This window comes from Pleurodeles waltl, chromosome 2_2 (assembly GCF_031143425.1).
Source record: "Pleurodeles waltl isolate 20211129_DDA chromosome 2_2, aPleWal1.hap1.20221129, whole genome shotgun sequence".
Taxonomy (NCBI): Eukaryota; Metazoa; Chordata; class Amphibia; order Caudata; family Salamandridae; genus Pleurodeles; species Pleurodeles waltl.
The window spans coordinates 23,393,855-23,420,797 of NC_090439.1; the positions used below are offsets into that span (position 1 = coordinate 23,393,855).

A 26,943-nucleotide genomic window follows, 5' to 3' on the forward strand; every position below is an offset into this window, starting at 1 on the left:
TGGAAACCTGAGACTGGCGCAGCTTTCCAAGCCTACTATTGCTAATGTTTGTGATTTCAAAAAGAAAATATTAATTTGAGCGATATCACACCCGAAATATCCCTCCCAGCCCTCCCACTCCCCCCCTTGAAGCTACACCCCGAGTGAACAGGAAAATGCGGGGTCCATACTTTCCTCAAGTCAATATTTCAAAGTAAAATCATTTCATATTTCCTTGAGATGGCTGAGCTCACTGGCTCACCGTCATATGAGAAGGAGCTCCACAGAAAACCCAGTAAACGGTTAGATGTTCTTTCCTATTTGACAGCCATATTTTCTAGTTACGCAGCAGCATTGTGCAGGCAATTTAAAACACATGACCTTTAGCAGATGCAGCCGCTCTACCATGCCGGCCCTCCCAACACAGGTTGCAACTAATCTTTGTTTTTTATTAACAGCACAAGCTCACCTATTCAGCTTTTCATTTTGTGAATGAGCGCCGTCGTCTGATGACCCTACAGGCAGCAGCATGACGTTTTTTCCCGTTGCCTCCTGGAATGTTAAAGTTACAGGAATGCTTCCACCTTCTCGTGTCAAATCAGGCTCCACGTCAAAAACTGTATAAACAAAACAAAGCACAAATGTTACAAAGTGGTTTAACTCATCTCACGTTAGAGGCAAACAAGGAAGGAATGGATTTTGGATCTGTTGGGAGGAAAAGTGTGTCATAACAGGAATACTTCCTAAACAAACATTAACCAAGTTTATGATCAAATATCAAATTCGCACAGCTAGCTGGTAAACTTATATCCCTCAAAGCACCGTTGAAGGGAAGTTGAATGGGGTAGAAGTGATTCAGAAGATGATCTGAATGGGAGGACCCACTGTGATATCCTCTAACAAACCCAAAAGAATGAGTATTGATAAGTAATATCTGAAAAAGCGCTCCCAAAAGAGTAATAGCTCAAGAGCTAACCTCAACTGTATTTTTATCATACTAGACATTATAACTTTTACACTGAGCATCGATATGATGTGTGTGATACTAAGTGTTTAAAGTACGTTTTGCTTTCATGTACATTTGCGAGTGGTGTTTTTATTTGCATTTTCATAATATCAACAAAAGGATGTCGAGCTGGTAAAGGCAATTTTATGAAGAAAATTCCTTAATTCATTATAAATTGTTACACTCTGGAATTAACCAATATACATATGGTTTCTATAATGTTAATGTAAATAGTAAAGTATCTGCAAACACCACTTTAATCTGCAGTCAGTCACAGTGGAGTTAATCTGTTTCCTTCAATAGCATTCAGACACCCAAGTCACATAATTAGAGGCCATATTAAGGTTTGGAGGACACTGAAAAACCTCAATTTTCTGTAGGAAACTAATTATGGGGTAAAACTTACTACCCGAACTTCCTCAAATGTAGGGATAGTAGGGAGAACATTCAGCTAGTGCATTCCAGTAAAGATAGAGTTTTCTCAGGAAGTTGGGGGATTTTTAGTTAACTAGAAATTCTGGATGAGATCAGTAGCCCTCGGTTACCACATAATTACTGATAAAATTATCATGCAGATGGTGAACAGTTCAAGTACTACACCGGCACCAAGCCAGCAAGGCAACAGCAGTGCTGTAGTAGTAAACAAAAAAGGTACTGGTGTTCTTCTGAGCAAGGATGGGCCTGGTGTCTGAGGGTGAGTGAGTGAAGTTGGAAACAAACATAGGGGCATATAATGCATTTGTAACCGATTGGCACGAGTAAAAATGAGTAGCGTTTGGGGAAGAACAGCCAACCAACATTAATTCAGCTGGATTTGGGGGGGGGGGGGGGGGTGTGTTTACAGGAAATTAATGAGCTTGCTAGGAAAGCGGATATGGGCCTGGAAGAAACCACATTAGGGGCAGGTACAAACAACATTTAGAGTTCACGCTGCACAATTTCAACAGTCAAGAAGATTCATAGGGCCCCATTACGACCCGGGTGGATGGCGTACTCTGTCACAAAACATGACAGATATCCCACCAGCCATTTTACTAGTTCAATAAGATATAACAAAACTTGTAATAAGGTGGACGGGATATCCATCACATTGGTGACGGAATATCCCATCCGCCAAGGTCGCAATCATTACAAGTGACCAAGTAATTCCGATAGAATTGGTAACATAGGTTACCTGTTCCATCAGAGTTACGATATCTGTGGGAACACCCCAGATCCGTTTTATTTCACCTGGAGATTTTGGATGAAATCTCAGATGAAGCCCTGGGGGAAAGGGGGGGGGGGGGGATGGGGGGACAAACAAAACCTTATCAGGAAAGAATTTGGACCAAGGAGGATAGATTCCCCTGGTAATTCCTCGGTTCTCAGGGAAATCATAGGGTTTCACATATAACAGAGTGATTCTGTACCCTCTGCTCTGCTGGAAACAGTGGCACTCCTAATTGAGCCCTTAATTTAGACTTGCAAAGGAAATGGTAATCCTGAGACCAGATTAACCCAATAGGCGAAGAGTGTCAGTATGAAGATCCGGATGACAAATTTCTGTTTCTAGGAAATGTTACTATTGATGACCAAAGTAGACAAAGACGTAAGTTTGTAATGCACCTCTCCATCACTAAGTCTCTCCACAAAACCTTGAAAAAGGTGCACAACATCAAATATAATTTAAGAAGTGTTAGAAAACTAAGGAGATTCAACTCAACAAAATAATCAAGTTGACGTGAACTATCAATAAACAAAAAGATCACATGCAGAGTGAATAAATGTCAACTCAACAGTGCCAAATTATTGAAGCCATATAAGCAACCTAATACAAGGGTTACTTAAAAAAAAAAAAGATTTGTCAGCCCTATGTACTTTCAAGGGTGGTCAAAAAGCATTGCCAGGGAATGGGTGGAGGCTCGGGATGTGCAATTCCTGTAGCCCGACGCCCAGGACATATTGTTTGGGGCCAAGGACAACAAGTTTTCAAGTTCCTTGTCCATGGGACAAGTAGGCCCAAACCTCCAGAGGACAAACTCTTGGGCTGCCAGTTTACAAGGAAGGGAACTGTCTGCAGTTGAGGTAATACGTGTGTGCAGTTGTTAATGCTGTTCAAGCTTGTATTTATGATTCAGTAATACAAAGTCTTAATTATCAGGGAGAGCACTCTAAATAAATGTTGGAAGCTCACTACTGGCAGTGGTTCCAGTTAAAACAAAATGCATACACACAGATTTGAAAAAATAACAATATGAGGAGATTTAGAATGCACACAGATTGCTCTTTCATTAGATGTAAATGGTTGCACAAGCTTTTAAGCAAGACTGAGTATTCTTTGCTTTTAAAATAAGATGCTCAGTGATAATGCAAGAAGAAATTTCTTTTAATAAATTACTGTGACATTTTAGGTATTATTTATTTGAAGTATCATTTACTAAAATGTCTGGATTCATGGTAGCAGTTCCAAAAATATTCATAATAGAAAGTCAGTGAAACTAGTTTCAACAAGATTATGGAAACATGAAAAGAAACAAACACTGGCAAAGCCAACCAGTGGTCAGTCTTTTTGTTTTGTCAATGCAGGTCTGGTTTAGCCTTGGTTTTTGTAAATCTTTATTGTTGTGGGAACTGCCAGGCCCTCACTATTCTAACAAACATTTGCAACAAAAAAAAAAAAAAATTGGTCTAAAGAAGCACACATTGTCAACTGTAGTTCCTAGCTCTGAACAAAACTACTTTGTGTGCAAATATGCTCCCTATGGAAGAGCAGAATGCTCTCACTCATAGAAAAGCTAGCTGATAAATGGATATAGACAGAAAAACAATTTTAATAAAAATAGAAGGTCTTGGTTAACACAAGACCTAATTAGGGGCCCAATTATTGAACTAAGTCACAAAAGTGCACCCGTGGTACTTGTGTTTGCATTATTCACAAGAAATTCCATAAGTAGACCAGGAAATTGTACTCCTAGAAAATATTTGTGATTTGTATTTTAACACGAGCAAATATGCATGTGTAGATTTGCTCAAGCAAAAAGCTATTGAGTGTTTACAAGTTCACTTTCCCTCCGACCACTTTTTTCCCAACCCTGCAAGAACTTCCACCCCTCCCCTTGCAAGGAGTAAATTTCCAGTATGGGGAAAGATTGGAGAAGAACTACTGAAAATCCTTAAAACGTACGAGTTACTAGATTTGTTCAACCCTGGAACTATTGCTTACGGCTTAACTGTATATCTGTGAAAAGGTGGCAACATTGCTAATATTCAAGCCCTCCTATAGTATTAGCCCTGGCATATGCAGAGGCTATTATCAGAGCTCTTATATAATAAGATTGCTGCCATAATTTGTTGCAGCCCTACATGGTACCAAAGGGGCAAGTAGATTTTTTTTTTTTTACAGGACAAGTAGATTCATGAAGCAACCTTCTCTTCGACAAGCATGCATTTTATTAAATTCCACACCCCTGAGACTCAATCTTCCTTTCTCAATTTACCTGTTCTCATGGCTTTTCTTCCAGCCATGAAGTGAGGATGGTTGAAATCTGCCACCCATGGTTTACCTCCATGACCCATATACACTTTAAACTTGTTGGGACTTTCTTGCTGAGCAAATCTTTTGGTCAAATGATCCTGAACCTAAAACCAACACAACAGAAAGTGAATACAGAGTTAGTTTAATAACCAGATTGGCATGCACCAGAAAACAACTAACAGTTCATAGTATGAAAACATACAGTGAAAATATCACCAAGGAAAACCTTAAGTCCAAAAGACCTAGATAAAAGCAACCAAAGTTGTTTACCAACAGTTGTGCAGGCTGTTCCCCGTTTGAGGATCGCTATGTCACAGAAAAAAGGAGCAATACCCCAAACATTAGAAGCTAGCTTCAAGTTGTGTTTCCTGACATCCTGACATCCTAAAAGTGAGTTAAAGAGTGTTCAGACATTGGGTATACCTTTGTCTGCCATTATGTTCCGGAGAGGAGGTTTGATAATGCTAAACTGTCACCTGTAATTGAGTTTTCAGTCGCAACCTATATTCCTTTTAGACTGCAAGGACAGCCTTGCTCGGTCTGCTGCTAGGACAAAACCAAATAACATAAGTGTTGTTTTGATAACAGCAAACCTCATTTTTAAAAGTCAAGGCAGGCATGAAAGATCCTCTTTTTCTTTGTATGTGCTACAGGAGACTGGTTAATTCAGACATCTGAGACCGCTCAGCTGAAGTGGAAGGTGGGAACATCTCCAGTGCTATGAAGCCCAGGAAGGGCTGAAAAAGAAACAGCTGAAAAAGTAATAGGCCTTCTCGCCAGAGAGTCTGCTGCCTGAAAGGAATGTATGTGTGCATTTGGTTAATCTGCAAGTGTAGAGGTTGCTTGGACGTCAGTACTGGCTTTAACGGAGGAGGTCACTTGAAGAATATGCTCTTTGAGAGGTACTGTAAGCTGATCAAATGAGCTGTAGAGTGCATGCTTTTATGTAACAGTAATAAAAAATGTTTGCCCAGGGTACAGTCTGCATATTACTCAGATTTACTTTTTGGAAGTATTTGTTTACCTTGCACCTAAATCTTTTCGTGCACTTTGTGGCAACCTGTCTATGCTGCGTGTAATTAAAGTTTAAAATAATGATGTATACATTCACAGTCTCTTCTGTTCGGTCACAGGCTCATAACGTATAGGGACCTCATAACTCTTAAAAGTCACTATTCCCCACTGCACCAAACAGATTTCAATGTGGATTGTGATTGCCTTAACCAAAAGAGGTTTCACTAAGTAAAATAGTGCATTTCTAATTGATTAGTTTAACTTGCATTCATGTTTCATTTAAGGCATGTACTATTTTATATGCAGTTACTTGAAGGTGAAATCCCAACAATAGTTACATAATATTTTTTTTTTTGTGGCCATGCCCTTCATCACCCCCCCCCCCCCCCCAATCCCCCTCTCTTACGCTCACTGACCCTGCTGTTTGTGGCCAGTTTTATGGTCTACTGGGCCAGTGTTTACTGTAGAGTTCCCTTATATTTAAATAAATATTGCCTGCAGCAAGCTCAAATCCAGGTTTTAGGTTTCCCCTACTGCACGTCTATGTTGTCAGCAAAAGCAGTTGTTAAAAATGTTTTTAAAAAATTACAAAAATATATAGATTGTAAACAGGCTCTGAGCACACCCATTACTAACTAATGCAAACACCTAAAATTTCAGAAGTGACTGAAAATATAGCTGTGCCTTTTCACCTAATTGAACATTACTGTTTTTATCTAAATGCTATGTTAATTTTTACATGCGATGTAGCACCCCATACTTGTAAGCACCGATGTTCAAGGAACTATTTTGGCTGTGGCTAATGGCAATGGTGCCAGGTTATGAAAGATGGCCAGTCAGCTCTGCACTGGTTGCAGTTTAACAAGCTTTTGTGAAGGTTTGGAGTGCCTCCCTGGGTTTAGCGATGTGCATCCTCTTTCTCACTAAGGGGCTAGGGAAAAGTTATTATCTCAGGAAGAAAGAAAGGTTCCAGCAGGTACTGTTAAATCCAGAACGCAGGTTACCCTGGAGCAATGGCCATATGCTGTATGCAACAGTTGTGCACACAGCTTGTCGTGAGGTACAAAAGAAAAGGAGGCCAAAGAGACCGGGTGGAAGGTTATAGATGTGTTGAAAAGGCAGCAGAAATGAAGGAAACCCAAGGGTTGAATACAAAAGAGATGATTAGAAAGATTTAGGAGGAGGGCAGCTATGGAGGTGAGATATTAAGGACAGAAAGAAAAGAAGGAACATGGAACAGTAAGCGAGAATGGGATTTGAAGTAGGGCAATAAAGAAATAGGAGGGGCATATGGTGAGAAAATGCACAAATGAGATAGTAAAGGCAGAATGCAAAGAGTGACGGGAGGGTAGAGAAATGGAAAAGCAAGATAGGATCAGGGAATGAAAGAGAAAAGGTAAATGATAGAAAAAAAGAAAAAGTAGGAAGGACAGAAATAATACAGAGAAAGATGGTGAGGTAAGGTGATTCGGAGGAGAGAGCGAAGTAGGGCAGAGAATAAAGGAGGTATGTGAGGAGAGGATGAGCTATGGAAGTGTGATACAAAAAAAGAAGAACTGAATAAGCACACAATGGGGAGGAAAACAGGGAAAGCAGGAAGGCAAAGAATATAAACAAAAAGGGATAGGGAAACAAACATGCGACAAACAAGGACAGAAACGAGAGGAGTTAACGAGAAGTGAAGTCAAAATAATGATTTGATCGAGAGAAGAGGGAGTTTAGAGGGTGGTTGGGGGAGAGATAAGGGTAGGACATAGACTGATGTGAGGAGACAGGATGAGGTAGAAATGGAGGAGAGTGTGAAGTGAGAAGAAAAGTGGGGAGGGTAAGGGGCAAAGATGACAAAATCTAAAGAAAGACAAAGAAGATCAAGATAAGCAAGACAGACAGAGTGGAAGTGGATAAGGGTGGGAAAAGGCGTGAGAAGGTAATAAGAGGCAAAGGAGAGAGCAAAAGTAGGGGATTATTAGAATGATTAGGGTACAAGATGCAGTGGCACCTGTGCCCTGAGGTGCAAGGAGCCCAATGCTTAGGGTACAAGATGCAGTGGCACCTGTGCCCTGAGGTGCAAGGAGCCCAATGCTTAGGGTACAAGATGCAGTGGCACCTGTGCCCTGAGGTGCAAGGAGCCCAATGCTTAGGGTACAAGATGCAGTGGCACCTGTGCCCCGAGGTGCAAGGAGCCCACTGCTTAGGCTACACAATGCAGAAGCACCCGTGCCCGAGGTGCAAGGAGCCCGCTGCATAGGGTACACGATGCAGTGGCACCTGTGCCCGAGGTGCAAGGAGCCCACTGCATCTTTCTAATGGGTGTATTAATACCAATCCAGAGGTGAGTGGGTGAATTCTTCCTCCCAGCACCCTTGTTACACCACTGACTAACAGCTTGCAGACTTGACATACTTTCATATCAAATTGTTGCTTGTCTTTATTGCACACAGCCTTGGCTGCAGTGCGTGGAGCATCTTTATTGCCGCACACAGAAGAAAACATTTGGAGGGAACATTGGTCAGAACTGGATTTCTTGATTAATGGAGGTGGGTGAGAAGCTAAAGTAGCAGCAAACATGTTTCTAAATGCAAAGTGCCCTTCTGCATCTTTTTGTCCAGTTTGAACGGATAAACATTAATGTGTAGTGAGTGTTCATACTGTTCACTAGTTTTCTTGACATTTATCTCACAGGTACAGCTGCAGTAAAACTGAAAGTTGCACATATTGTTTTTCTGTAGGATTAGCTCAAGGTCTTACGTCTAGCAAGTAACGTCTGAATACAGTTTACAATGCAACTTGAAAATGGTGTTTGTAAAGAGGGCTTGTGTTGTGAAGCAAACGTTACAAGCTGCTATTCAGTTGTTCTGAACTCCTTTATCCCAACAACATAGCTCATGAAAGCTCTTCTTACATGCAGTGCATAAATCTACTGCATGTGTGAATGACAAGTAGGAAAGAATCTAGCCAAATTGAAAGCCAGACTGACATGAATAAGACATACCTTGCATTTAGGAAGTTAATAATACCCTTCCATTATGTATTTGTACGAATATTTCCTCACCAGTTAACATTTCAAGCTTGCTTACAGTATGCAAGGATGAATCAACTTTTAGGAATAATATTACAAGTGTTACTATCTTCAACAGAGATTTAAACATGGGTTCATTATCATCGTACAGTATTTTGCTCTTACTGTGAAAGTAGTGTGCCTAGTGGGGGAATGATCATTCGCACACATTCTAAAAACTAACTGATCACTAGTATTTCAAACAGGGAAGGAGGATCTTGCCAGACCCGAACTCCTCTACAGCAGCAGTGAAGAGTGGCCTGTTTGCACCAAGACTCAAGCAGTCTGTACTTTGCCGAATAATATTTTTGGTAGCTCTTCTGGTCTACTGCAAAATCTGCACATCCGAGATATCACAAGAGTCACACAGTCAAACTCATAATTTTGGATCTGGGTGACTAACCTGGTCTTGGTACATTGTTAGTATATTGTGGTATGATGTCCCCTAATAATGCAAACTAATAGGAAAGTTCATTCAGTGTAAGAACCATTCCCGTTTGCTCCATGTTTATGCTGTGCCACATGCAAGTATCGGCATCTCCTGCAAACCTGAGGTATCCTGTAACCTTCTCACCCTCTTACCAAGAAGAGAGACTCGAGTCAAGGGATGCACCTTTGTATCTCCCGGTCTGCCTAGGCAAACCTGCAGGAGCATCAAACGGTGGCTAATCATTGGACTAAACAGAGAAAACAACCAACCCAACATCACATAGTCACAAAGTGGCAGATATTAACAGGAAAACAGATTCAAACTACACCCTCCCATTCTAATAATGATGACCACAGTTCTACGTTTCTCTTAGAGCCCTGCACATTTAGATCCATATTCGCCGCACGAAGAACTGCATTAAACCAATCTGTATAGCTCGGAGGGTGCTCCTTCATCCAATTTTTGCAGATTTCGTTCCGGCCCAACACAATTACATAAAACAAAAATGTGCGATTAGCTTTATTCACCCTGCTCCATATACCCTCATCCTGAAGCTGCCCAAATATAATCAGTGGGAGTGATACATTAATTTTCCAGCCTAGCATAGATGATAATGCCCTTAAAACCTCCTCCCAAAACAACCGAATAGCGGGACAATCCCAGAACAAATGTACATCCGTTGCTCCTGGCTCGCCACATTTCGGACATTTAATCACCTCCCCCTTCTTAAACTTGGCAAGTTTTGCCGGAGATATATACGCTCTGTGTAGAGTATAAAAATGGGTTTTCCTTAATGGGGCAGGCTTCACTACTTCATACAGAGTCACAAACGACTTCTTCCACCATGACCCAATCTTGTCGCCTGACATCGCCTTGCCCCATAGCTTGTTTGGTAGAACAAAATTCTCATCAAGAGTTTCTAATATTTCCCAATACCAGACCGCCAAACTCTTCACAGGTGCAGAGTCCGCCAGATCTAAAAAAGAATCCTCCAAAGCATTTACCACTCCCAATCCTCCCTTAATTTCTTTTTCCCCACTCTCTTATCTGTAGATATTTTAACCTGGACAGTGATCCATCCGTTATTCTTACCAAATCAACCCAAAAAAGTAAAATACCCTCTCGCGCAAGCTCACCCCACCTTTCCACACCTGCCCTTTTGAGTGGCAATGCTAGGATGTCTTGACAGCATTCTGGGGTGCCCGGGAATCCCAGATAGGGGCCTGATTGCTGTAATAGTGTACACCCAACCGTCGTCTCAGCGGATACCAGCTCCTTGCCATTCCGTGCAGTACTTTTAGTTTAACTTTTTGAAAAATTTAGGGTCGCCGAATTTAAATAGAAAAGACTTTGAGGCCCCTTTCACAGATAAAACCATTGCCTTATACATTCTGCCCACTGCTGAACCGTCTGGGGACAGAAACCACATCCTTGAGTTTTTAAACAAGAAATCCCACGCATAATAAGTAAAATCAGGTAGAGCCAGCACCCCCTTTTCCCTTCTTCTGCATAGTTTTTTCCATGATATCCTCGGCCCCTTTGAATTACAAATAAAACTACTTATTGCTTGCTGCATTTTATCCAGGTATCCCTTATGCATTGCCAAAGGTATAGCTGAAAACACAAAATTCCATTTGGGCAGAATAAACATCTTAATTAAATGTATCCTCCCGAGGATCGTCAAAGGGAGATATGCCCATTTTGGTGGCTCAGTAAGCGGGGTTGAATGAGGACAAAAAAAAAAAAAACCTGAGGTATCACTGGTGCTGGAAATCAGGGCATTACACACACAATAATATTTTAAAAAAAAATGTTTTAAAAACTTGCAGATGGTACCATGGTTTAAGGTATGTAGGTAGGTTTTAATATGGTAACAAACATCAATCGGAAGAAAAACGAATACCTTGCATGCAGTCAATTGTCGTCATAACGTTTTTGAACGATATTTCATTTTGAATAAAGGAATACATGTTTTTGCCTGTCAAAGTGTCTAAGTGCCCCCCTAGAGCCACTAAAACAAGCTGAAGATTAGATACTGGCAACAAATATTTTTAGCCTAAAAATGAGGAAGAACAATGTTTTCAGGTGAAATGCTGCCGAAAACTTGCAGGAATCGACAGACAGATTCCTGCATGCATTCTACAAAAAATCATAACAAGGGGTAATTATGGTCAACGCCTACTGTATGGATGACATTTTGGTTCTCACTGTGAAAGGTGAGTGGCTGCAGTTATAAGTGTAGTTTGTGAGTAACCATTACTAAATCAGTTCATGAGTGTGCCATAAATTGTGTGGTTTAACACGAATATTCACCAATCAAAATAGTTGGTTAGGAGCCATCATATGGTGAAGCACCTACCTGCTTTTCAACTTCTTTTGGATCCATGTCTGGAACTAAACGTATTGAGAACTTCCCAATGACTTTTTTTGGAATCACAGTTTTGGCTCCGGAAGCAGAGAAGGCTCCCTCAATCCCGTGCAGAGAAAGGGATGGGTACCTCCACCTGTGCATCAGTATATTTTCCTAATTTAAGAATAAGAGGGTGAAAGTACATGTTTATATGGAAAGACATTTACAAACACAGCTAGCTTTACTTTAATACGACAGCAAAAGAGTGAAAAGAATGGCTATGAGCATGAGAATGCAAATTAGTTTTACTTAAGGCAAAACAGTACTCCTAAAAACGTATACATTAAGATTCTCTTTACATTAACAATGCAATATTCATATGATTAACAATGGCAAGAAACAGCTATGCATAAATATCTTAAATGTAGGACAGAGATCTCTACTGGCTAAAACTTAAAGGAAATACTGAATGGCTAATGTGTTGTATGAACCTGGCAACACTTGGCACTTATGTTTGGCTTACTGTTGATATTTTGAGTTTTGTGCAAATCTGATAAAGTGTGTGTGTGAGTGTGAGAAAGATTGGGGGGGTAGGGCGGGTGGTGGAGTGGGGATTTCCCCATTTAACTCCCAAAGAAATCTTTGCTCCCCAGTAAGAAGAAATCTCAAATTGATTTACACTAAACTTGGCATGAAACTAAAAAGGAAAGTGCAGTGTAAAGTGATTCAGTAAACTGAGACTTTAGCAATACAAAAAGGAGGTTTGTGGGCATTAAAAAGGCTAGACAAACGTTAGAGCTATCTGGACCATTAGTCATAAATTGTCCAAGCCAGGTTCAAGGAAAATTCCGCAACACAATTAAAGAAAGGCCCACCACTGGACAAAGAAGCGCGCTCTCCTGTTGTCCGCAAGCCTTCTTACGTTAAGCAAATCAGAAGAATCCTAACTTAAATGGCTTTGCACTTCATTGCATGGAATGCAAAAACATCAGGTGTGGGCGAAGAATCCTAGGATTAGAAATGGAAGAACATTAGAGAAAACTGCCCCCTAGAGCAAGCAAAAAAAAAAAAAAAAAAAAAGAAGGAGGATAAGTTGGCCACTTGCCATCCAAATTGAATAAAAAAAAAAAAAATACTATAAAGAAAAACAAAAAACGAAAATATATAAATAATAACTATATATATATATATATATATATATATATATATATATATATATATATATATATATATATATATATATATATATATATATATATATATGGAAAATGTCACTTGCCCAGTGTACATCTGTTCGTGGCATGAGACGCTGCAGATTCACATGCTGTGCATATCCCGCCATCTAGTGTTGGGCTCGGAGTGTTACAAGTTGTTTTTCTTCAAAGAAGTCTTTTCGAGTCACGAGATCGAGGGACCCCTCCCATTTCGGCTCCATTGCGCATGGGCGTCGACTCCATCTTAGATTGTTTTCCCCGCAGAGGGTGAGGTAGGAGTTGTGTATATAGTAATAGTGCCCATGCATTGGAGTATGTATGTATTTATGTACAAAATGTGTCTAAAAGTGATATATATATGTACAAATTTACAAATGTACAAGTTTATTTTCATCAACTTATAACGGCTACAGGCTCCCGGGGAGGTGGGAGGGCGCATGTGAATCTGCAGCGTCTCATGTCACGAACAGATGTACACTGGGTAAGTGACATTTTCCGTTCGATGGCATGTGTAGCTGCAGATACACATGCTGTGCATAGACTAGTAAGCAGTTATTTCCCCAAAAAGCGGTGGTATAGCCTGTAGGAGTTGAAGTTGTTTGAAATAATATTCGTAATACTGCCTGTCCTACTGTGGCTTGTTGTGTTGTTAACACATCCACACAGTAATGTTTAGTGAATGTATGAGGCGTAGACCATGTGGCTGCCTTACAGATTTCGGTCGTTGGTATATTTCCTAAAAAGGCCATGGTGGCGCCTTTCTTTCTAGTGGAGTGTGCCTTTGGTGTAATAGGCAGTTCTCTCTTTGCTTTAACATACCAGGTTTGAATACACTTAACTATCCACCTGGCAATGCCTTGTTTGGATATTGGAGTCCCTGTATGAGGTTTTTGAAAAGCTACAAAGAATTGTTTTGTTTTGCGAAATTGTTTGGTTCTATCAATGTAATACATTAGCGCTCTTTTTATGTCTAATGTATGTAATGCTCTTTCAGCTACAGAGTCTGGTTGTGGAAAAAATACTGGGAGTTCTACTGTTTGATTTAAGTGGAACGGTGATATAACTTTTGGCAAAAATTTGGGGTTTGTGCGTAGAACCACTTTATGTTTGTGTATTTGTATAAAGGGTTCTTGTATGGTAAAGGCTTGTATTTCACTTACTCTCCTAAGAGATGTGATAGCTTTTAGAAAGGCTAATTTCCACGTTAAGTATTGTATTTCACAAGAGTGCATGGGTTCAAATGGTGGACTCATGAGTCGTGTTAATACAATATTGAGGTTCCACGAAGGAACTGGTGGTGTTCTTTGGGGAATGATCCTTTTTAGACCCTCCATAAATGCTTTTATGACATGGATTCTAAATAACGGGGTTGAATGTGTAGTTTGCAGACAGGCAAAAATTGCTGTGAGATGTATTTTAATGGACGAAAAAGCGAACAGACTTTTGCAAGTATAGTAAGTAGTTTACAATGTTTGTCGTGGACGCGTGTAATGGTTGTATTTGATTATTATGACAGTAATAAACAAATCGTTTCCATTTATTTGCATAGCAATGTCTTGTAGTAGGTTTCTTAGCCTGTTTGATGACCTCCATACATTCTTGTGTAAGGTCTAGATGTCCGAATTTTAAGACTTCAGGAGCCAGATTGCTAGATTGAGCGATGCTGGATTCGGGTGTCTGATCTGTTGTTTGTGTTGAGTTAACAGATCTGGTCTGTTTGGTAGTTTGATATGAGGCACTACTGACAGGACTAGTAGTGTTGTGTACCAAGGTTGTCGTGCCCAAGTTTGTGCTATTAGTATTAGTTTGAGTTTGTTTTGACTCAATTTGTTTACGAGATACGGAAGGAGTGGGAGAGGGGGAAAAGCGTAAGCAAATATCCCTGACCAACTCATCCATAACGCATTGCCCTTGGAGTGAGGCTGTGGGTACCTGAATGCGAAGTTTTGGCATTTGGCATTTTGCGTTTTCTTTTGTTGCGAATAGGTCTATTTGCGGTGTTCCCCAGGTTTGGAAGAAGGTTTGTAGTATCTGAGGATGAATTTTGCCATTCGTGGATCTGTTGGTGATCCCAACTGAGATTGTCGGCTAACTGGTTTTGAATTCCTGGTATGTATTGCGCTATTAGGCGGATGTGATTGTGAATCGCCCAATGCCAAATCTTTTGTGCTAAGAGACACAACTGTGTTGAGTGTGTCCCTCCCTGCTTGTTTAGGTAATACATTGTTGTCATGTTGTCTGTGTTGACAAGAATATGTTTGTGGGCTATTAGTGGTTGAAATGCTTTCAACGCTAGAAACACTGCTAGTAGTTCTAACTGATTTATATGAAGTTGTTTCTGCTGAGTGTCCCATTGTCCCTGGATGCTGTGTTGGTTGAGGTGTGCTCCCCACCCTACCATGGAAGCATCTGTTGTGATCACAAATTGAGGCACTGGGTCTTGGAAAGGCCACCCTTGGTTTAAATTTATAGGATTCCACCATTGAAGCGAGGGTGTGTTTGGCGGTCTATTAACACTAGATCCTGAAGTTGACCCTGTGCTTGTGTCCATTGTCTCGCTAGGCATTGTTGTAATGGCCGCATGTGTAATCTTGCGTTTGGGACAATGGCTATGCATGAAGACATCATGCCTAGAAGTTTCATCACTAATTTTACTTGATATTGTTGGTTGGGGTGCATGCCTTGTATTACGTTTTGGAATGCTTGTACCCTTTGTGGACTTGGAATGGCAATCCCTTTTTTTGTGTTGATTGTTGCTCCTAAGTATTGTTGTATTTGACACAGTTGTAAGTGTGATTTTAGGTAGTTTATTGAGAACCCTAGTTTGTGAAGGGTTTCTATGACGTATTTTGTGTGTTGAAGACACTGTTTTTGAGTGTTGGTTTTTATTAACCAATCGTCTAAATATGGGAATACGTGTATGTGCTGTCTTCTGAAATGTGCTGCTACTACTGCAAGGCATTTTGTAAATACCCTTGGTGCTTTTATCCCGAATGGTAACACTTTGAATTGGTAATGTACCCCTTGGATTACAAACCTTAATTATTTCATGTGTGAAGGATGTATGGGTATATGGAAGTACGCATCCTTGAGATCTAATGTTGACATGTAGTCTTGTTGTTTGAGCAAGGGGATTACGTCTTGAAGTGTCACCATGTGAAAGTGATCTAATTTGATGTAAAGATTAGGTGTTCTGAGATCTAAGATGGGTCTCAGAGTTTTGTCCTTTTTGGGTATTAGAAAATACAGGGAATAAACACCTGTTCCTTTCTGATGGTTGGGTACCAGTTCTACTGCGTCTTTTTGTAACAACGCTTGGACTTCTAGTTCTAATAGATCCAAGTGCTGTTTGGACATGTTGTGTGTTCTTGGAGGCACATTTGGTGGTAGTTGTAGGAATTCTATGCAATAACCATGTTGGATAATGGCTAGGACCCACAAGTCTGTTGTTATTTCCTCCCAATTTTGGTAATAATCTGTGAGTCTCCCCCCCACTGGTGTTGTGTGTTGGGGATTTGCGACACTAAAGTCACTGTTTAGTTTGAGGTGTTTTTGGGCTTTGGAACTTTCCTCTAATTTTAGGGAACGGTCCACCTCTGTATTGTCGTCGAAAGCCTCCTCTTTGATACTGGCCCTGGTATGTAGGTCTGGTTTGTGAGGTTGAGGGTTCTGTGCTTCGGGGCCCGAAACCACTCTCTAAATTGTGTCTTCCTAAATGTGCCTCTGCTCTGTGGGGAGTAGAGCGTGCCCATGGCCTTGGCCGTATCAGTGTCCTTCAGCTTCTCTATAGCTGTGTCCAACTCCGGCCCAAACAACTGCTGTCCATTAAAAGGCATATTAAGCACAGCCTGTTGGATCTCTGGCTTAAACCCGGAGGTGCGTAGCCATGCGTGTCTCCGAATAGTGACCGCTGTATTTACAGTTCTTGTGGCTGTGTCCGCTGTGTCCATTGCCGATCGTATCTGATTGTTCGAGATACTTTGGCCCTCTTCCACCACTTGTTGTGCACGCTTTTGGAACTCCTTGGGCAGATGTTCTATAAAGTGCTGCATTTCATCCCAATGAGCTCGGTCATATCTGGACAATAAAGCTTGGGAATTGGCAATGCGCCATTGATTGGCCGCTTGTGCTGCAACTCATTTCCCCGCTGCATCAAACGTTCGACTTTCTTTGTCGGGTGGTGGTGCATCTCCAGAGGTATGTGAATTAGCCCTTTTACATGCTGCGCCAACTACTACTGAGTCAGGTGTCAGTTGTTGCGTGATGTACACAGGGTCTGTAGGGGGAGGCTTGTACTTTTTCTCCACCCTAGGTGTGATGGCTCTGCCTTTGACAGGCTCTTGAAATACTTGTTTCGCGTGTTTCAACATCCTTGGTAACATTGGAAGACTTTGGTACTGACTGTGTGTCGACGACAAAGTATTAAATAAAAAGTCATCCTCAATGGGTTCAGCATGCAGTGCCACATTGTGAAAAGCCGCTGCTCTGGACACCACTTGCGTGTAGGCAGTACTGTCTTCACATGGTGATGGTCTTGCTGGGTAGCAGTCTGGACTATTGTCTGACACTGGCACATCATATAGATCCCATGCATCTGGGTCATCCTGGCTCATCCCTGTGTGCGTTGGAGATTGCATCATAAGGGGGGGGGGGGATTGCAATTGGTGACAGTTGCGGTGAGTGGTGTGGTGATGGTTGTGGCGAAGAGCGAGGTGGAGTTACTGCTTTTGCCACTTTTGCTTGTGGTTGTTTTTCTTGGTCTTGGAAAGCAAGTTTCCTTTTCATCCTTATAGGAGGGAGAGTTCTTATTTTCCCCGTTTCCTTTTGAATAGGGAGCCTTCTTTGTGTATAATCTGGCTCCCCCTCTTCTAGCTCTTGTCCAAATTAATGGCCTTGTAATTGTGCTGAAAGGCCTTGTTCTTTGGAGTAGGAGCTTGTTTTCTGCTCCAAAGCTGGGTGTTTCGGAACCAAAACGTTTTCTACAGTCTTTTTCAGCTCCGAAGCCACTTTTTTAGGTTTGACTTAACTCGGAGCCGGTATCTCGGTATCAAGTCTGGTCAGAGCCAGGTTCTCGTTGTCGAGTATATTCTGTGCCGGGATCTCGACCAGAATCGGATGACTTCGACACGTGTGTGGCCTTTTTCGGTGCCGATGGATGGTCACCGATTTTACGGGTTAAGCCATGGCCTGCCGGCGGTGGCGTCCCCTGGGCCTTTATAATTTTTTGCGTGAGTTTTGGTCGGGGCTGGTTTACTCACGGTTTTCGGCGTCTGCTCCGTTTCGGGCTCGTCCGAGTCAGCAAAGGAGAAAGTCTCCTCTTCTTCGACGTTGTGGTGTCCTGACGGCGCCGATGCCATTTGAAGCCTTCGTGCTCTACGGTCCCGTAGTGTTTTCTTCGACCGGGATGTGCACAGCATGTGTATCTGTAGCTACACATGCCATTGAACATATATATGGAAAATGTCACTTACCCAGTGTACATCTGTTCGTGGCATGAGTCGCTACAGATTCACATGCTTTGCTTTGCACATCCCGCCATCTAGTGTTGGGCTCAGAGTTTTACAAGTTGTTTTTCTTCAAAGAAGTCTTTTCGAGTCACGAGATTGAGGGACTCCTCCCATTTCGGCTCCATTGCGCATGGGCGTCGACTCCATCTTAGATTGTTTTCCCCGCAGAGGGTGAGGTAGGAGTTGTGTATTATAGTAATAGTGCCCATGCAATGGAGTGAATATGTATGTACATAATGTATTTTAAAGTGATATATTTACAAATGTTCAAGATCAACTTCGAAACGGCTACAGGCTCCCGGGGAGGCGGGTGGGCGCATGTGAATCTGCAGCGACTCATGCCACGAACAGATGTACACTGGGTAAGTAACATTTTCCGTTCGCTGGCATGTGTAGCTGCAGATACACATGCTTTGCATAGACTAGTAAGCAGTTATCTCCCCAAAAGCGGTGGTTCAGCCTGTAGGAGTTGAAGTTGTTTGAAACAATGTCCTTAATACTGCTTGGCCCACTGTGGCTTGTTGTGCTGTTAACACATCTACGCAGTAGTGTTTGGTAAACGTATGAGGCGTAGACCATGTGGCTGCCTTACATATTTCAGTCATTGGAATATTTCCTAGAAATGCCCTGGTAGCACCTTTCTTTCTAGTCGAGTGTGCCTTTGGTGTAATAGGCAGTTCTCTTTTTGCTTTGAGATAGCAGGTTTGAATGCATTTAACTATCCATCTAGCAATGCCTTGTTTTGAAATTGGATTTCCTGTATGAGGTTTTTGGAAAGCAATAAATAATTGTTTTGTTTTCCGAATTTGTTTTGTTCGGTCAATGTAGTACATTAACGCTCTTTTGATGTCTAATGTATGTAGTGATCTTTCAGCTACAGAATATGGCTTTGGGAAGAACACTGGTAGTTCTACTGTTTGATTTAAGTGGAACGGGGATATGACTTTTGGTAAGAATTTAGGATTTGTTCGCAAGACTACTTTATGCTTGTGTATCTGAATAAATGGTTCTTGTATGGTAAATGCCTGTATCTCACTTACTCTTCTTAGAGATGTGATAGCAATTAGAAATGCAACTTTCCATGTTAAGTATTGCATTTCACATGAGTGCATAGGTTCGAAAGGTGGACCCATGAGTTGTGTTAAGACAATGTTGAGGTTCCACGAAGGAACTGGTGGTGTTCTTGGTGGTATAATTCTTTTAGGCCTTCCATAAACACTTTTATGACTGGTATCCTAAATAATGAAGTGGAGTGCGTAATTTGCAGATAAGATGAAATTGCGGTAAGATGTATTTTAATGGATGAAAAAGCTAGCTTTGACTTTTGCAAATGTAGTAAGTAGCTTACAATGTCTTTAGCAGATGCGTGTAATGACTGGATTTGATTATTATGGCAATAATATACAAATTTTTTCCACTTATTTGCATAGCAATGTCTAGTGGTTGGTTTCCTAGCTTGTTTTATGACCTCCATACATTCCTGTGTAAGGTCTAAGTGTCCGAATTCTAAGACTTCAGGAGCCAAATTGCTAGATTCAGCGATGCTGGATTTGGGTGTCTGATCTGTTGTTTGTGTTGAGTTTACAGATCTGGTCTGTTTGGTAGTTTGACATGAGGCACTACTGAGAGGTCTAGTAGTGTTGTGTACCAAGGTTGTCTTACCCAAGTTGGTGCTATTAGTATGAGTTTGTTTTGACTCAATTTGTTTACCAGATATGGAAGGAGTGGGAGAGGGGGAAAAGCGTATGCAAATATCCCTAACCAACTCATCCATAACGCATTGCCCTGAGACTGATCCTGGGGGTATCTGGATGCGAAGCTTTGGCATTTTGCGTTTTCTTTTGTTGCAAATAGGTCCATTTGTGGTGTTCCCCAACTTTGGAAGTAAGTGTTTAGTATTTGGGGGTGAATCTCCCATTCGTGGATTTGTTGGTGATCCCGAGAGAGATTGTCTGCTAACGGATTCTGAATCCCTGGAATAAACTGTGCTATTAGGCGAATGTGGTTGTGAATTGCCCAATGCCATATTCTCTGTGCCAGGAGACACAACTGTGTCGAGTGTGTTCCTCCCGGTTTGTTCAGATAATACATTGTTGTCATGTTGTCTGTTTTGACAAGAATGTGCTTGTGGCTTATTATGGGTTGAAATGCTTTCAACGCTAGAAATACTGCCAGTAGTTCTAAGTGATTTATGTGAAACTGTTTTTGGTGAGTGTCCCATTGTCCCTGGATGCTGTGTTGATTGAGGTGTGCTCCCCACCCTGTCATGGAGGTATCTGTAGTTATTACGTATTGAGGCACTGGGTCTTGGAAAGGCCGCCCTTGGTTTAAATTTATATTGTTCCACCATAGAAGCGAGATGTATGTTTGGCGGTCTATCAACACTAGATCTAGAAGTTGACCCTGTGCCTGTGACCATTGTGATGCTAGGCACTGTTGTAAGGGCCGCATGTATAATTTGGAGTTTGGGACAATGGCTATACATGAGGACATAAAACCTAGTAGTTTCATCACCATCTTGACCTGTATCTTCTGTTTTGGATACATGGCCTGTATTGCTTTGTGAAATGCTTGTATCCTTTGTGGACTTGGAGTGGCAATCCCTTTTGTTGTGTTGATTGTCACCCCTAACTATTGCTGTGTCTGACACGGCTGAAGGTGTGACTTTGTGTAATTGATTGAGAAACCTAGTTTGTGAAGGGTTTCTATGACGTACTTTGTGTGTTGTGAACACCGTTCGAGCGTGTTGGGTTTGATTAACCAATCGTTTAGGTACGGGAACACATGTATTTGCTGCCTTCTGATATGTGCAGCTACTACTGCCAGGCATTTTGTGAAAACTCTTGGCGCAGTTGTTATTCCGAATGGCAGCACCTTGAATTGGTAATGTACCCCTTGGAATACAAACCTTAAGTATTTTCTGTGTGAAGGATGTGTCAGTATATGGAAATATGCATCCTTTAGGTCTAGTGTTGCCATGTAGACTCGTTGTTTGAGCAGTGGGATTACGTCCTGTAATATCACCATGTGAAAGTGATCTGATTTGATGTAGGTATTTAATGTTCTGAGATCTAATATAGGTCTTAGAGTCTTGTCCTTTTTGGGTATGAGAAAATACAGAGTAAACTCCTGTTCCTTTTTGTTGAATTGGTACTAATTCTATTGCTCCTTTTTGTAGCAGCGCTTGGGCCTCTAGTCCTAGAAGATCCATGTGTTGTTTTGACATATTGTGTGTTTTCGTTGGGACGTTTGGAGGGAATTTGAGAAATTCTATGCAATAACCATGCTGGATCATTGCTAGGACCCAAGTGTCTGTAGTTATTTCCTCCCAATGTTTGTAAAATTCAGTTAGTCTCCCCCCAACAGGTGTTGTGTTGGGGATTTGTGACGTGGAAGACACTGCTTGTTTTGAGGAGTTTTGGGACTTTGGTACTTCCCTCTACTCTTTTGGAATTGTCCCCCTCTATATTGTCCCCGAAAACTTCCCCGCTGATACTGGCTCTGATAAGTGGGCCTTGTTTGTGAGGTTGTGGGTTATATAGTTTGTCCTCGAAACCCCCCTCTCAACAGTGTTTTGCGAAATGTGTCTGTGCTCTGTGGGGAGTAGAGTGCGCCCATGGCTTAGGCCGTATCAGTGTCTTTAAGTTTTTCGATAGCAGTGTCCACCTCCGGCCCAAACAACTGCTGTCCGTTAAAAGGCATATTCAGCACGGCTTGTTGTATTTCCGGCTTGAATCCTGACGTACGCAACCATGCGTGTCTCCTAATGGTTACTGCTGTATTTACTGTCCTAGCAGCTGTATCTGCTGCATCCATTGCTGACTGTATCTGATTATTTGAGATACTTTGTCCTTCCTCCACCACCTGTTGTGCCCTTTTTTGAAACTCTTTGGGTAAGTGTTCAATGAAATGCTGCATTTCTTCCCAATGAGCCCTGTCATATCTTGCCAGCAGTGCTTGTGAATTGGCAATGCGCCATTGGTTGGCCGCTTGTGCTGCAACCCTTTTCCCCGCAGCGTCGAATTTGCGACTCTCCTTGTCTGGAGGTGGTGCGTCTCCCGAGGTGTGAGAGTTTGCTCTCTTGCGAGCTGCCCCTACTACCGCAGAGTCTGGTGTTAATTGCTGCGTAATATATACAGGGTCTGTTGATGGTGGCTTGTACTTTTTCTCCACTCTTGGAGTAATGGCCCAGCCATTCACGGGCTCCTGAAACACCTGTTTTGAGTGTTTTAGCATTCCAGGGAGCACAGGTAAGCTTTGGTATTGGCTATGAGTGGAGGACAGTGTGTTAAACAAAAAGTCATCCTCAATAGGTTCTGCGTGCAAGGTGACATTATGAAATGCTGCTGCTCTTAACACCACCTGTGTGTAGGCTGTACTGTCCTCAGGTGGCGACGGCCTCGCCGGGTAACAGTCTGGGCTGTTATCTGACACCGGCGCATCATAAAGATCCCATGCGTCGGAATCATCCTGACTCATTCCAGTATGAGTTGGGGATTGCATCAGTGGTGGAGTGGCTACCGGTGATGTGTGCGTTGGTGGTGGAGATGGTGGCGGAGTGGTTTGTTTTGCCACCTTTGCCTGTGGCTGCTTGTCCTTTTCTTGAAAGGCAAGTCTTCTTTTCATCCTAATTGGTGGAAGAGTACTTATCTTCCCTGTGTCCTTTTGGATGTGGAGCCTTCTTTGAGTGTAGTCTGGCTCCATTGACTCTAGTTCTTGTCCGAACTTATGTCCTTGCATTTGTGAGGACAGTCCCTGTTCCTCTGTGTAGGAACTGGATTTCGGTTCCGAGGCTGGATGTTTCAGAATGGAAACCTTTTCGGTAGCCTTTTTCGGCTCAGACGACACTTTCTTTACTTTCGGCGTCCTGGTCTCTCGGTGCCGACTTGATTCGGTTCTGCCCTCTCGGTGCCGAACTTGCTCGGATCCGCTGTCTCGGGGTCGAGGTTGCTATGTGTAGTATCTCGACCGGAGTCGGATGACTTCGACACATGCGTGCCCTTTTTCGGTGCCGATGATCGGTCACTTAATTTTCGGGTTAAGCCATGGACTGTTGGCAGTGGCGTCCCCTGGGCTTTTGTGGTCTTGTCGTGAGTTGTGTGCAACGTCTTACTCACGGTTTTAGGCGTTTCTTCGGGATCGAGCTAGTCCGAGTCTGACTCCTGGATGGAGAAGGTTTCTTCTTCCTCCTCGAAGTGTCTTTGTCCTGTCGGCGCCAACGCCATTTGCAGTCTTCTTGCTCTTCGGTCTCTTAATGTCTTCCTTGACCGAAACGCTCGACAGGCTTCACAAGTATCTTCTCTGTGTTCTGGAGACAAACACAAGTTACAGACCAGATGCTGATCTGTATAAGGATACTTGTTGTGGCATTTGGGGCAGAAGCGGAATGGGGTCCGTTCCATCAGCCTTGAAGAGACACGTGGTCGGGCCGACCAGGCCCCGACGGGGGATCGAAAAAAACACAAAGGGCCACCGGGGCTCCTCAAAATATCGGTGTCGATCTGTTGTAACTAACCCGATACCGAACGCAAACAATACCATCAAATTTTCTGAGATTCTAACTATCTTTCTGAACCGAAACGCGGAGCGAAAAGGAACACGTCCGAACCCGATGGCGGAAAGAAAACAATCTAAGATGGAGTCGACGCTCATGCGCAATGGAGCCGAAATGGGAGGAGTCCCTCGATCTCGTGACTCGAAAAGACTTCTTCGAAGAAAAACAACTTGTAACACTCCGAGCCCAACCCTAGATGGCGGGATGTGCAAAGCAAAGCATGTGTACCTGCAGCTACACATGCCATCGAACACACATATATATATATATATATATATATATATATATATATATATATATATATATATATATTAGATAGTTATCTCTGACATCCCGCTAAAAAATGGTTAAGACTCAATAAAAATAGACTCAATAAAAAGGGTTGCTTCTATGAAGGCTTTCGCCATGTTCTGCAAGAGTTGTCAGCTCACAGACGGTTGAGCAAAGTGCCTTACCGAATGTAGCAAGGATTGGCCTCTCAAGGAGGTTAGGTGAATGCAAAACTCCACTGTGCACGCGTTGTAGAAGTTGACTGTACTACATCCTCAAAAAAAGCCGCAATCCACTTTAAATAAATGACAGTTTATGTACAGTGCTGATTAGGAATTGAGTGAAAAAAATATTTAAATTGGCCTTCCATGGTTATCCCCATAATCTAGAACTCGCACAACAGCTATGCAAACCAAAACTTGCTACACACCAAATACCATGCTTGACATCATAATATGTATACCAATAGTTAACAACCTAAAAGCACAACAACACATTTATTAAAATCAACAAATGAAAATTGTTATTTACCTGGTATCTATCGGTCTGTAGCTTGTACTTCTGTAGAACCAAATGTTGTAATACTTTTGCCTTCTTGTTTTGGAAGCAGACAGTGCAAGTTGCTTTTCTTCGAATTATAACTTTCTCTTTTGAGATAACTCATGGTCCTGCCCCCAAACCCACAATACACCAGGTCGAACACTCCACCTCAAACTGTTCCCCACACAATGGGGGGCGAAGTGGGCAAATGGGGTACAGAGAAGCAGAACAATACATGTACACTGTTAATGAATTTATGCAAAAAAACATCCAAAGCATGTGCTTGGGTCAGGTGAGGGTACATTTACAGCATACAAACCAATAGCTACAGGGTAAGTAACATTTTCTGTCTGTTACATGTGCTGCTGTAGATCGCATGGTCTGCATAGACAATAAAGTAGCATACACTGCCCCCTACAAGGCAGTGTCTAGCGAGCGGATGAAGTAAAGGTTTGGAATAATGTTCCAAGTACAGTCTGACTCAAACCTCCTCACAAGCTTGAATATATACAATAATGCCAAGTGAACGTATCAGGTGTTGACTCTATAGCAGACTTTCATATGGCTGCTAGTGATATGTTACCTAGGAGTCATTGTAGCTCCTATATTTGTAGTTGAATGCACTATAGGCATAGAATGCAGCGTTAACTATGCCTTATCATAAAATACTTGAGTGCATTTAACTATTAATCTCACAAGACCAGACTCTGAAATAAGATTTTGCAAACAGTGCTTAGCAACAAAGAGATGCCTTGTCTTGCAAATCTCAGGTTGAGAAAAAATGCCAACTTAATGGCTCGACTGAGGTAAAAACGAGAACCACCTTTGACAGGATAAGGAAATCTCTATCCCTGTGAATGTGGATGAAAGGCTCATCTACTGTTAGGGTCTGCAACTCACAGCCCCTTCGAAAGAAGTGATTCCCACTACAAATGCTAACTTCCAAGAGACATATTGCATTTCGGATAACTTCAAAAGGCTTAACGAAGGCTCCAGGAGTCTAGAGAGGATGTCACTGAGGTCTTACGTAGGGACCAGCAGTGTCTTTGGAGGAATTACCCTCTTAACACCATCATCGAATACTTTGAAGACTGGAATTTTTAAAATAGAGATTTAGGTTGCCTTCTGTGCATGTAAGCAGCTGCTGCCAAACTGTCTAATGAATGAAAATGCCAGCTCTGCTTTATCACAGTGTTACACATACATTTTCTTGCACCATTGCTTTCAGAAGTGAAGTCTGTTTATGCAATAATGAAAAAAATATTTCTACTTTACTACTCATATGGTAGGCTTGCATTGCTCGCACAGGATCAGCATGAGTCGGATGTACCCCAACGCTAGGACTTCAGTAAATAACATAATTCCCTTCCTTGACATTTGGATACCTTGTTTAACTGTGATGCTTGGACAGAAAATCTGCTCAGAAAGGAATCTTCCCATGTAGGTGGGTAGGCATTTCCAGAAGCACGTAGTACTGAGGCTGTGTATATCACATTTGTGCGATGGGAAGGTGCGTCATGGACATCAGCTTGAGCCATCTCACTACGTAACGGATCAGAAGTAGTGGAGAAAAAGCATAAGAACATACCCCTAACCAGGGCACCCACACGGACTGTGTGTGTGGGTACCTGGAGGTGACCCTTGGGCATTTTGCATTTTTTGGAGCGGCGAACAGATCGACCACATGCATCCTCCATCTCTGAAAGTACTACTGAAGTACTGGGAGGATTCGTCTCAATGTACTTGATGATGCATCCTGCTTACTACTTCTGTAAAGTCGCTGTCCATCCACAGCAGATGCTCTACTATGAGCTGGAACTGAGGACGAATCGTGCCAAAATCGACTGGACCACAGCTGATAGCTGGGTTGAGAAAGTACCCTTTGTGTCTAGATGGAGGTTGTATTGTCTGCCTTAATTAGGATTTTTTTTTTTTTTAATTAAAGCAAAATTTTCAGTTCCCTTGAAACACCATCGGCTCTTTCAAGTTGATATAACACTTTTATTGCTCTTGCAGCCAGGCACTGTGAACAGTCCTATTGTGCAGATGAGTTCCTGATCCCCTTGAGTATAGCATCTGAGATAATGGCCACCTGTGCCCAAGAGCCCACAAATGGGCTGGTCAACATGTTCTTGTAGTTCCACCATGTGAGAATGTGCTTAACTCCGGCTCTATCGGCACTAGATGTTCCCATTGGCTCATCACTTGTAACAATTGTGTGACAGACACTCCTGTAGTGGGTGCATGTGAAGCCAAGTGTGCAGCACTATGTTAATTCAAGAGGCCATAGTACCCCCAACAGTTTCATGATCATTTGCACTGTTCGAGGAAGCGATGTCTGAAAAAGAAGTAGCCACCATCACCGTCTTGATTGGGATCGACTTTGTTTTAAAATTCTTTATTTGGGTCTAGCATATAAATAAAACATAACGGAAAATATGGTGCAGCGTATGATACAATGGTGCAGTAGCTCAACAAACCCAGGGCTTGAGGGCACTATAGGAAAG

At 42.1% G+C, this 26,943-nt stretch overlaps 1 protein-coding gene across 1 annotated transcript in view; it reads right to left on the minus strand.

Annotated features, from left to right (window-relative positions):
* Nucleotides 1–428: 428 nt before the first annotated feature.
* Nucleotides 429–26,943, minus strand: part of LOC138279857 (cytosolic non-specific dipeptidase-like) — a 124,067-nt gene continuing 97,552 nt past the window's right edge. Inside the window, exons 8-10 of the mRNA XM_069219436.1 lie at nt 11,361–11,525; nt 4,462–4,603; nt 429–596 (exon numbers count right to left, since the gene is read on the minus strand). Of these exons, the coding sequence (XP_069075537.1) occupies nt 445–596; nt 4,462–4,603; nt 11,361–11,525 (459 nt within the window). The 3' untranslated portion in view covers nt 429–444. The remainder of the gene's footprint in view (nt 597–4,461; nt 4,604–11,360; nt 11,526–26,943) is intronic.